The following is a 12,912-nucleotide window of genomic DNA, read 5'->3' as shown; positions in this document are numbered from 1 at the left end:
TTTTCTACTTCATAAATGGCGTATGAATCTTGAAACGGAAATCTGAACTCACAGATGAAGGCCTAACGGTTATGGTTTTTAAACTGCGCTCAGCTGTGGAGGCATGACAAAGAGTTGGACATGCGGGCATTCCAGTGAACAGACGCATGCACAGGGTGTGAGGTGCGGGGTTACTCATGCCCTTGATGACCCTCGTCTTGGGCGTCTGTGCGCGGGGGTGACGTCACAGTGGACCTAGCCTAAGAGCTTCACTGCGCTCAGCTGTGGAGGCATGACAACGGGCTGGGCATGCGGGCATTCCAGTGAACAGAATCATGCACAGGGTGCGAGGTGCGGGGAGTTACTCACGCCCTTGATGACCCTCGTCTTGGGCGTCTGCGCGCGGGGGTGACGTCACAGTGGACCTAGCCTAAGAGCTGCACTGCGCTCAGCTGTGGAGGCATGACAAAGAGTTGGGCATGCGGGCATTCCAGTGAACAGAAGCATGCACAGGGTGTGAGGTGCGGGGTTACTCATGCCCTTGATGACCCTCGTCTTGGGCGTCTGCGCGCGGGGGTGACGTCACAGTGGACCTAGCCTAAGAGCTGCACTGCGCTCAGCTGTGGAGGCATGACAACGGGCTGGGCATGCGGGCATTCCAGTGAACAGAATCATGCACAGGGTGCGAGGTGCGGGGAGTTACTCACGCCCTTGATGACCCTCGTCTTGGGCGTCTGCGCGCGGGGGTGACGTCACACATCGGTCGTCGCCCATTCGCACGGAGTCGACGCAGCAGCAAGCCGCCGGCGGTCCGTGAAGAAGTAAGCGAAGCATGGAAGGGGGGAAGGAAAAAAAAAGGGAGGGGAGAAAAGAGCATCGTGTTAGAGACAAAGCTGTGTCACACACCTCAGACAGATTTACAGCCTGGCGGTAGCGTTTGGGGGTGATAAGTGTTATGAAGATAAGTCGGAGCGCGAATAAATTAAAAGATACGGAGCCGGCGCTCCTTTTCTGCGCTAAGCTCCACTCCTCCCCCTTCACCCACCCTTAAAATCCAGCACTTTTCTCCAAACACACACAACCCCAGACTTAAACTTGGCGCCAGACAACCACGCCTTACCCTCCTTGGACCGGCAGCATATTTCTCGCCGAATAATGAGATTCACAATAACTTACCTTCAACTTTTTCTCCCTTTTTTTTAAACCTTAGGAATAAAAATGCATGTCAGAGCTTAAGATAAAAAGAAACGCCTCTCCGTTCTTGAAAATTACCTTAGTTTTCTCTTTGACATAAAAAAAAAAGTTAAAATTAAATTCCTTACCCATATATAATAAGTTTTCACCACACCCAGGCGGTTTTCTAAGAAGGTATTTCCCAGAAACACTAACCGATGTTAGATGTTAAAGGGATAGTAACCAAAAAGAACTAAAGGACACAAAATTTTTAACCTTGTCGCATAAATCAAGCGTTAATATTTTACAATAGGATTGAGGAGTATAAAGGTTTATTTTTTCATGATTAAAACAAGCTGGAACATTTATAAAACAGCGTTTACCCAACCTGGTTAGGATCTGCGACACAATAGGCCTACATGTATTTATTTTTTATATTTTCTCTTATAGGTTTTAAATTTTGAGAACTTTTAAAATTACAATAACCACTTTTATTCTATTGTATAGTATTGAAAAATATTAAAAGGAGTCATGGAATTTTTTTATATACAATATATTTTTCTGCCAAAATATTGGATAAAGCCTAGCGAGGCTTCAAACACATTAGTGTGTCGTGACCGATTGGGAAACCCTGTTCCATATGGAAGCGTTTCGCAACAAAACAGTTAAAAACATAATTAATTCTACTTTTAAAATTTTTGCTCTTGCGATATATACATGACGGTGGTATGTATCTACACACTTTAAAGGACTTCAGAAGCAGCACAGCCAATGTTACATAAAATATTAAACAAAAAATAGGCTATTTCGCATAATATGTTATGAATTAATCCCTCTTTACATTAAATAGAAATGCTAACATATCAGTACTTAACTTAACTATAATAATTAATTCAGTTATTTAATTATTAGTACTTAATTTAATTAATTACACCTATACATAAATTAAATAATAAAATATTGCTCGACTGAAATAATACTTTAGGGTAATTAGTCCTCACCATCTTGCATTTTAAAATATTTTGATACAGCCTGAAATTAATCTTCAGGACGTTTTTTCATAGGACGTAGCTTTGGTTACTTTTTGAAGTCTATACTTGTGTACTGTGGTAGTTATCATGATAATTGAATCTACAGAATTAAGTGCTTACAGACTATATATATGTGTGATTTGTATATAGGTATTTATATTTGTGTATATATGATTTCTCAAGGTAAAGAGGGTCTGTAAGATATGATGACGTATGCCTTGACATTCCAAAAATTGAAATAAATAGTTTAAAACTAGAATTATAACCAAATGATGAAATAATCCCAGATTATGTGCCTAATCCCCCTTAACATTACCTGTGGCAACCACGTGAACGATTAGGTTTAATGCTAGAACAAGTTAAATTAAGTGCAAAACCAAACAGTATGAATATTAGCGTTGACTGTGTGCTTAAATCTAAGGTGGTATACTGTTTGTGTTTTTTATAGCTATAATAATTTATTTTATTACATAATATCGACAGGTGTTATTGAACAAGAAGATCAATCAAGGCAATTTTAACTGGCTTATATTATCTTTCCCAATATAACTTGTATTATGAAAACAATTGTAAGAAAAAGTACTTTTAAATTATTCTAATTAAGTACCATACCCGATGAATACTAGTGTACTTTTATTCTTTTATTTAGGTCGTCGTTTAGTATGTAGCCTCCTAAATGTAGCATAGAAAACCATTGTGACATTTATTCGAAGCATCTGTTAAGAAGGCAAACAAAACGTCACGAGATTTACAAAAAAGCCAATATTCATGGGTGAAATTAATTCCAAAGGTGACTGTGGCGTGTTTTAACATTAGAATATTTTGTCGCCTCGCTCATAATCACGCTCCAAGGTTAAAATGTCAGGGTACTTGAAACTTCATAAAGACCAAATAAATAACTTGATGAATTCCACTTCGCCTTATTCTTCAAAAGTGTGCTTTGCCAAATAAAATAAAAAATTCAAAATGAAAAAAAAAAAGATTTTCAGAAATTATTATTATTATTAAGGGAGCACCATTCTTTGGACAACAACAAAAGTCGCCTGAATTCATTACAGGAGATTTGAGAATATCATCTTTTCTTCGCAGATGAGATCCAGGAGACGCGAGGAAAGAGTGATAGAAATTTAAATTCTCACAGCGTACGATGGGCGTGAGAAAAGAAAAGAAGGGGGTAAAAAAAGAAGCGGAGAGAAAATACGAGGTGAAGAGGAGATGGGATGGAGGAATGTCGCCGGCATGGAGCATAAAAATGACTAATGACCAGAGTTAGCTCAGTCTGGTCGCGAGAGTATGGCGAGTGGGAAACGAAGGACCGGTGGGTTGGCAACGGCGAGGAAGATGGTGTTAGCACGAGACTAATTACGCCACCACCGAGCGAGAAAAGAAAATCTCGAGTGGGAAATTAAAAAAAAAAAATAATAATGGACGAAGCTGCTTGCTCAGACAAAACAAGGCCCGCCACTTTAATTAAGTTTTGATTGTGCGTGTTCAGTGTACAGACGCATCTTGCATTGTGAATGCCTGACAGACGATCTTCAACCAAGGAAAAATAATGTTAACGAGACAAGATGACTAGGTTTGAATAACGACACAGGTCTTAACGTGCTCAATAAATTTCACATTTCAACCATTCTTGCAATGAAATTCGTGTAGTAAAATACGTCTTTTTATGTATTTTTTTTACCATGCAAAAAGGCATACCGTTATGAGAAATAATATTTCACAATAAAAAACGCTGTCATTCATTCACAAGCCAGTTCCGAAGATAAAAGAGAGAAATGAATAAGGAAAGTACAATACGCCCTTAAAGCGAAAATAAATAAATAAAGTTCTCACAAGGCAGACAGGCAATATACCATGAAGAAACATGAACTGTTTAAGAAAAATGTTTCATTAAAATATACATGGGTTTGCTAGTACTTTTATTGTATATTGCATCATTATCAGATATAAAATAAGTGGCTGGGTTATATCTCATAACCCATTCGTAACGTTTACATCAAAAAGCAATTTATACTGAACTATTTATTAATACATATTATTAAATAATTTTACAAAAAAAGAATTTTTAAAATAATCAATATTTTATTTTAATAACGGTTCTTGCCTACTCTGTTCATTTCCATATGAGAAATTACTAATTTTATAAAAATAATTTCTAGGGATTAAATTCCTAAAAAAAAATTTAAATTCAAGTTTTCCTTTTCATTAGCGAGACTACTTTTGCACAATAATAAAACACATACAAAAACAATCTATAACACCTAGGAGGGAAAAACTGCACTTTAATTTGAAAAATGCCTTTAAGGTAAGTGTCAAATAGAAAAAAAATCTTTTCTGCTATTTTTTTTTAGGAAGGAAAATACAAAAATGGAAATATTTTTAATAATAATTAAATACTTGTAGTTAATACAAGTTTGTGTTTTATTTGTTGATACGGTTGATCGTCACACTAACACGTAAAGATGATTAAAGCGACGTAATTTCCTAGATACAAGTAGATTTCAAACTAGCCGGTTACCTACTCGGTGCCCATAAAATTGAGTCACGGCCGGGTGCTACCATAAACGCATGCCACTAAAGCCCCTTCAAAACATGTAGGAGACTAAAGTGATGTACGTCACATTTGTAGCGTTTTCATTATGCGATAAACTAAAATTTTACCTGAAAAGATAAACACGACGCGATGAAACGATGAAATTCACATACAAAAATATTGGTCCACATTAAGTTGTCCGAATACTTTCCACGTTACACGTAAATATGCACTCTCAGAAGCCTTAAATATTCATGCGTTACCTAGGCGGCACTGCAAACGGTCCAAGAAGTTAATATTAGTAATTAGTATGCGAACGCTGTGTTTACGAGTAATACTGCAATTAGACAGATAAAATCACTCGGTATATAAAAATGGTCCATACGAAAGTCAAAATAAATAAGGTTCTTTTAGATCCTCTTTTATGCTCGTTTTCATAAGGAATAGGCTATTTATTTTAAAACAAATATATAAGATGGTTTCTAAATAAGCTAAGATTCACTCAACCACATAAGCATGTACTTAAAAATGTTGCGTTCTATATAGAAATTTATGCAACTGAACAAAATTCACTTAAAAAAATTAATGTTTTAAAACACATTACTTGCAGATTGATTTAGATAACATATACGAGGTACCTGCACCGTACCATCAAAGACTTCATACAAACCATATTTTACAAGAGGTCAAGTTTACATTTTAAACAGGGCATTTTAAATTGTATAGAAATGAAGCAAACTTCAAGCATTTAAATGAATATAAGATTAAAACGTTAAAGAGATGCTTGAACATCAAAACTTTATTCATTTGACTGCTAAAAAAATATTTGCAAAAAAAGCACGTATTCACTGGTTAGGGTTTCCCCCCCAGGATTTTAAATAATAACTAGTGGCTGAAAAAAACTGATAACTAACTAATGCTCGTATTTGTACTGTAATTGAAAATTTTTTGACCCCTGGGGAAAGATATGGGAGGAGAGAGATGCCTCTGGGTCAATAAAACTGCAGCGAACAAAAAGAGAAAAACGACGAACAGCTCTCTGGAGAGAGAAATTGTTTTCTCACAAAACGCAGCAGCAGCGAGTTGGCAAATGACAAAAGACTTATTCACTGCGCAGATGAACTTGCAGAGCGCACACTTGATTTAAAATGTGAAATTTGTACGTCATGCCTGTAGTTAACTCAACTAAAATCCATGCAATTGTGTGCGCCAATGCGTAGTTTTGTGCTTCAGTTCAAACTACACATTTTATGTCACCTTATATCCAAGTGACGAATGCACGGTGTTGTAGTAATAGTTCTTTAAAGGGAGCCAATTGAAACTAAGTATTGGGCTTCACCTTACAACTATTTTCTTCAATTTGAACAAGCAGAAGCGAAGAGCTTACCACACCACCAGATGCATTAAAAAAGAGATTAACTGCTAAATAAAAAAAGTGGAAAACCTATTTCTTATCTAATGAAATTATAGTAAAACTATTACAAAATATTTTTGCTAATGACTTTTAAGGGATATGAGAACATTGAAGTAGATTTAAATTTTTTCAATAAAAAATATTTTTCACAAACATTTTATTCGTATTTTTTTTTATTTCTAAAAAATATTTATAACTATAGTTATTTTAATCGAAACCATAAGTGCAAAATCATGCTTCAGTTAAAAATATAACTGTATTTCTATCTGCATTTTTTGTACATCTACATGTTACAAAATCTTATGTTTTAATTTTTAAATTAACGAATGATTTATTTTAATAAATACAACTAAATATTAGGCAAGGTTCCTAGTCATGGATATATGTAAAATTGAACTTTAATGACTATTTAATCTCATAAATATTACAACATTTATCTGACCATAAGTTTTGTATTTGGTATTTGTATTATATCCATTATTTTGTGTTATTTATTTAAAACTTGAGTAGGTATCGTCCATATTTTTCAAAGGTGAAATCAAAAGCCAGGTAATAAAAATTATGATTACAGTAAACCGAGTTAATGTAACACTTTGTTGCCGCATCCTTTGAAAAACCTATCTTACTCTTTTTTGTCTGAAGTCCACTGAGTTTGCCAGTAGAATATTATGTTTTATTATACTACTTTTATCGAAACCTGTAAAACCACCCAGAAAATTATCTTCTCACACACATATATATATATATGTAGACATGGATTGCTATCATACAAGGTTGTGATAACTAATATGGTCTTAAGGACTATTTTAGTTGTTAAGATTATATTCTATATTAATCGTACTCAAAACAATTATTTTCTTCGAACTGGCACTGGAACCCAAATGGGTTAGCTTTCTAACGTTATCTCACATTTATGGAAACTTTATTTGGCTCTAATTATCATTTTCTTATTTGGCTAGTTTAATATTCTCTGACTATGAAAATTCCGTCAATTAACCCATATGTCACACGCTATAATATAAAAAATTAGAATTTTTTAAAATTACAGCTTGACTGTGAGGAATGAATTAAAAGAAAAGAAAAACCTTTTTAAATATTAAACCAAACATTCAAGGATAAAACGTAAAAATAATGTAGTTTTTAAGCAATAATTATCACTTGATATACAACAAAAATCAGCTTTCTTCAAGTGCTACTAAAAATGGTTCCGTTTTGGGAAAATAGTATCGGTAGTCGCTCGCTGGCAAAGGATTTTAAATTGGCTACATATAATAACATTTTTCTAGGGTTAAATATCGTGGTTACTTTAGGGAAGGTCAGGGAAAAATGAAATCGACTGCTCAATAATGAATCACAAAATTGATTTAATGCTGTTTTTTGGACATATATCATTGCAGTTTTGCACTGTTTGTCATTAAAAAAAATCCATGACAAACAGTGCAAAACATAAATTGCGTATGTTCAAAAAACAGCATTGAATCAAAATTCCCCATTGCATGAATCGTTTAAAGAACGTAATAATAACACTGTTCAATTGGTCACATTATTACAAACGACACGAAAATTTTGCATTATTAAATATTAAAATTAAAATCATACTTAAAGATGCTATGCATCCATACTTTAATCAGGCTTCTTATCCAAAACCTCAAGTATTTTCGACGGGCAAGAAACTACTCAGAATCACTTAAACCCGTTGTACTAAACTTTCACCAAAATTCTTTTTCATTACTTTATATCTGTGCTAAAAAAAATTTATTTTATATCCTGAAGAAGACGGAGTTATTTTTTTTGAGCAATTCTCTAGATCGATCTAAGTTGTACCCGAACTGAGCGATGATGGAAAAAATATTTTCATGACTGGATTCATGCACAAAATGCGTGTATTTCAAAGTGTCCTAACTGTTTTCTCTAAGTGCCAGGTTGTTTTTCACAGTAACCACGATGTGAGAGTGGTGAGTCGGTTTGCAACGGAAAATGTAAAAATCAATTTGTCATTCAAGGATTTTACGGTAAGCATTAATAGAATTCTACGTTAGGGATGAAGTTTTACAGTCCTTCATAATGAAAACGGCAACAGCAGGTCAACTCACAATCAACTTGTAACTGTGTCGTTGGTTTCACAACTGAATCCACACGTGAGATCACGTCGTTCAACACAGTAGTCAGACCAATCCCCAAACTCAAGAAAGAATTAACGTGTGATTCCCGATAAAGTCGGATCTACAAATATGCACTTTTTGGGGACGCGGCAGCCATTACCCGTGGCCCGTCGGGTTTTTGTCAAAAAAACTCCTGCTGCACCCCTAATAAAAAACTGATACTTCTTTAATGATTGTATTTTTCCCACGTGGTCTTTTAGCGAATAGGAGATGCCCACAAACTGCCAACCAGAAATGTGCCACTCAGTGGGTGATAGCTCACGTTCAGATATGTATCCACTCCTGATTATTATTTTAAAAAAAATACGTATTTCCAGAACAACGCCTCTGAAGGGAGACGTGAGCAAGCGGTCTGGATGCACACACGTCACGACGCGACGGTACGCGACAAGCAAATTTAACGTAGACTTATACTTGACAGCTCTGAGATCTTTGTCCAATAGATAGCAGAACATTTTCCCATTACAAATGTAGAGGTTGCACAACATTTTCCCTGTTTCAATGTTTTTATTCAAATAGATGATGCCAACTATATGTGGATGCACTGAAAATTTCGAACATTTAGAATATGTTTATAAGATTAATTTTTATTGTAAGTAAAAAAAAATAAGAGTTCTGCGCCTACCTAGTGACTAGGTTGTGTATTTAAAGCTATTATTATAACACTTTCTTAAACAATAAGAATTTAATATATGATTTTTTTTTTTACTTCTGATGAAGTAAGGGTGTATGTATCTTCCAAGTCATTATTTCAAATTTACGTTCAACACTGTTAAATGAAAGAAGTATATATAGTACATACGTTTTACATCATTAGCTGACAAAGATGAATTTTTAACATTTTTGGGAAGTATGGATAAGGAGAACCAAATAGAATAAATTTCTGAAATTTTTTGTGTTTAAAAATATTTAAAATAATATATATCGCATACTTTTGCATTATTATGTGGTAATTTTTTTATCGTTTTTGTGTTGTATGGATAAGACGAATGAAATGTAAAATGATATTGGAAACTTTTTTAGTTTAATATATGTTTAATTCACAAATAAATTAACATTATTCCAATATATAATAAATTCCAATATAATATAATATAATAAATTTCAATATCATTTTACATTTCATTCGTCTTATCCATACAGCACAAAAACGTTAAAAATGAAAAAAAGAATTACCAGATAATAATGCAAAAGTATGCGATATATAATTTTTTTATGTTTTATAAAAGTTCTGCCACTGAAATAGTCGGCAAGTTTAACCGTGTCGATCGTAAATATAAAATAAAGACCTGGACTCTTAATAATAACACTTCCTGCTAGGCATTCTAAACTGTATCAGAGCTCGGATCTAGGTAGTAGGACATGGTATCGAGAAAGAGGGTTCCCTGACTTTGAATACGCCAGAATATTAAACACCAAAAGGTAGGACTGCTTCACAGTATTTGATGTGCAAACATCCTAGCTCTCGGTATATGGTATTTGGTAGGAACAATTTCGTGGATGTAACGGGAGACGAATGAACGGAAATGTGTGCAACCACAGTGCCGAAGTCGTCAAGTTGGCGGACCTACGTGTAATGACATAAACGTGTATATAGTAACTTTTGTAAACATTAGGGGACCTACCAAACGTATTGGTGTGCCGAATAAACTTAATGATAGTGAAACTAATAAGGAATATATTTGGTAAACTATAAAAATCATAGTAAAAATTAATTACGCACTACTATCATTATAATATGTTCTCCTTGCAGAGAGTGCGCTTGAAAAGTGATAAATTTCGACATGGTTTAAAAATCATTACTGGATATAATTTTACTTTTGTTTAGATAACACAGTCAGCTTAAAAAGTTTAATTAATGTGTGTTATTATGAAATATTTACAGTTTGATTTCATTTGCTTCAGCAAAAACAAGTATGCGAACATATACTTAGTGTTATGTTTTCTAAAATGTATCAGGACTTGATGTAAGCTTTTGGACATACGCCATTGCTAAGCATATGTATGTATGTAGAAGAAAACTACAAAAAACCAAAAGACAAAAAACACAATTTAAGCAAAAATTGCTGTTGTCAACAGGATATATATATAATACATAATATTCCATAACAGGAATATGGTCAACAAACAAAGAAAAACAAAGAAAAATGAACTAAGAGAACGAAAAAAAACCAAAAATGATGAATTGAACCCCAAAAAAATTCAGCATAACAGTTAAAACGAGACAAAAAACACAACAAAACGAAAATACGAAACAAAACTACAATAGTTTTTCAAAACAGAAACAATCCAGCACAAAAGTTGAAACGAGACAAAAACACAACAAAACGAAAAGACGAAGCAAACATAATAGTTTTCCAAAACATTTTTCTTTGTTTTTCTTTGTTTGTTGACCATACTCCTGTTATGGAATATTATGTGGTGTATATCTCCTGTTGACAACATAAATTTTTGCTTAATTTGTGTTTTTTTGTCTTTTGGTTTTTTGTAGTTTTCTTCTACAGACATACATGTGCTTAGCAATGACGTATGTCCAAAAGCTTACATCAAGTCATGCACTCCCATTGCACAAATCTTTCAAAGATAAAAAATGTATCAGGTTAACATTTCAGTAATGCCGCAGAAGATTAGCTTCTAACGTGTGCGGGGTTAACTTTCGTGTCCGGGAACCAATGGATCTGCTCGTTACCGATGTTAGGTGCCTACACATGACTGGCGAGTACCCCCACCTCCACCACCACCCCGGGCCGCCTGGGAATCCTTCTTTTCTCAGACGAGAGAGCCAAACACCCGATCGTGCATCTTCGGGTTTTTTTTTTTTTTAGTTCATTGTAAAATAAATACGGCGGTGTTGATAAAAGGATACTAATGGTCAATTAGTAGAGACCTGTAAAATTCGCGGATTCATTTCGCGATAGAACAGAGTCAAAATACTTTTGACATTATTTTGCTTCAGTGATTGGGCCATAGTTTATCTGAAGGACTCTGGGCCAATGAAAAAAAACCTTTAACAGAAGAATTAGCGAATCACGATCATTACAGTCAACGGGTGTTACGAGTCGGTAACCAACCAGCAGATGTAATTTGCACGAGTGCATAGAGGATCGTGGAGTCTGTCCTTTAGGGATTTGAAACCACGAATTTTACAGGTCTCTATCAATTAGGTTGGGTTAGCTACATTATAAATCTTTAAAACATTGTGGACGTTTGATTTGGTTAGGTTAGCTACATTATAAATACTTTAAAACATTGTGGACGGTTGATTTGGTTAGGTTAGCCACATTATAAATACTTTAAAACATTGTGGACGGTTGATTTGGTTAGGTTAGCTACATTATAAATACTTTAAAACATTGTGGACGGTTGATTTGGTTAGGTTAGCTACATTATAAATACTTTAAAACATTGTGGACGGTTGATTTGGTTAGGTTAGCTACATTATAAATACTTTAAAACATTGTGGACGGTTGATTTGGTTAGGTTAGCCACATTATAAATAATTTAAAACATTGTGGACGGTGGATTTGGTTAGGTTAGCCACATTATAAATACTTTAAAACATTGTGGACGGTTGATTTGGTTAGGTTAGCTACATTATAAATACTTTAAAACATTGTGGACGGTTGATTTGGTTAGGTTAGCCACATTATAAATACTTTAAAACATTGTGGACGGTTGATTTGGTTAGGTTAGCCACATTATAAATAATTTAAAACATTGTGGACGGTTGATTTGGTTAGGTTAGCCACATTATAAATACTTTAAAACATTGTTGGACGGTTGATTGTGGTTAGGATAGCTACATAGAAGATACGGGGGAAAAAAAAGCATGAACTTCGGGGAACTTCGGGTTTTGGGAAAGGAAGGGCTTCCCGGGGAACTGGGAGCAACAACTCACCCTGGGCTCGGCGGCTGTGTCGGGCCGCGCGTCCTCGCGCAGCGCCTCGGTGCCGTTGTACCACGTGACCTCGGCGGCGGGCCGCGCGCCGGCCACCTCGCACTTGAGCACCACCGTGGTGCCCTGCACCACGTGGTGCTCCAGCCCCGACAGCTCCAGCTTCAGCGGCCGCACTGCGGGCACAGCGGCGAGGTACACGTCAGTCACTCCACCTACTCCACTTGCATGATTAGCTGGCAAAATTACATTGTTAACGACTTGATGTAAGCTTTTGGACACACGCCATTTCTGAGCACTTGCATGTATGTAGAAGAAAACCACAAAAAAAACACAAATGACAAAAAACACAAATTAAGCAAAAAAATTGCTGTTGTCAGGATTTTTTTTTTGCTTAATTTGTGTTTTTTTTTTCATTTGTGTTTTTTTTTGTAGTTTCTACAGACATACATGTGCTAAGCAATGGCGTATGTGTCCAAAAGCTTACGTCAAGTCATGCGCTCCCATTGCACAAATTTTTCAAAGATCCGTTTTTAACGTTTTTGTATGTATGGATAAGGAGAATTAAATGAAATATAAACCTGAAAATTTTGAGTTTCAAACTGAATTTTATTAGGTTTACAAAAAAAAGTTTCATTTCATATGGCTTTTTAAAGTCATCAGAATATTTTTATTTTTATTTTAGAAGGCTAAATAAAATTAAATAAATTTTTCTGAAG

General features: G+C 35.0%; 1 protein-coding gene across 1 annotated transcript in view; it reads right to left on the bottom strand.

Annotated features, from left to right (window-relative positions):
• The window catches only part of LOC134546245 (hemicentin-1), a 505,078-nt gene that overhangs the window by 382,796 nt on the left and 109,370 nt on the right, over window positions 1-12,912 (bottom strand). The window contains exons 3-4 of the mRNA XM_063388969.1: window positions 12,197-12,369; window positions 349-375 (exon numbers count right to left, since the gene is read on the bottom strand). Of these exons, the coding sequence (XP_063245039.1) occupies window positions 349-375; window positions 12,197-12,369 (200 nt within the window). The remainder of the gene's footprint in view (window positions 1-348; window positions 376-12,196; window positions 12,370-12,912) is intronic.

Source organism: Bacillus rossius, chromosome 1, assembly GCF_032445375.1.
Source record: "Bacillus rossius redtenbacheri isolate Brsri chromosome 1, Brsri_v3, whole genome shotgun sequence".
NCBI lineage: Eukaryota > Metazoa > Arthropoda > Insecta > Phasmatodea > Bacillidae > Bacillus > Bacillus rossius.
This window is presented reverse-complemented; position numbering and strand designations above follow the sequence as displayed.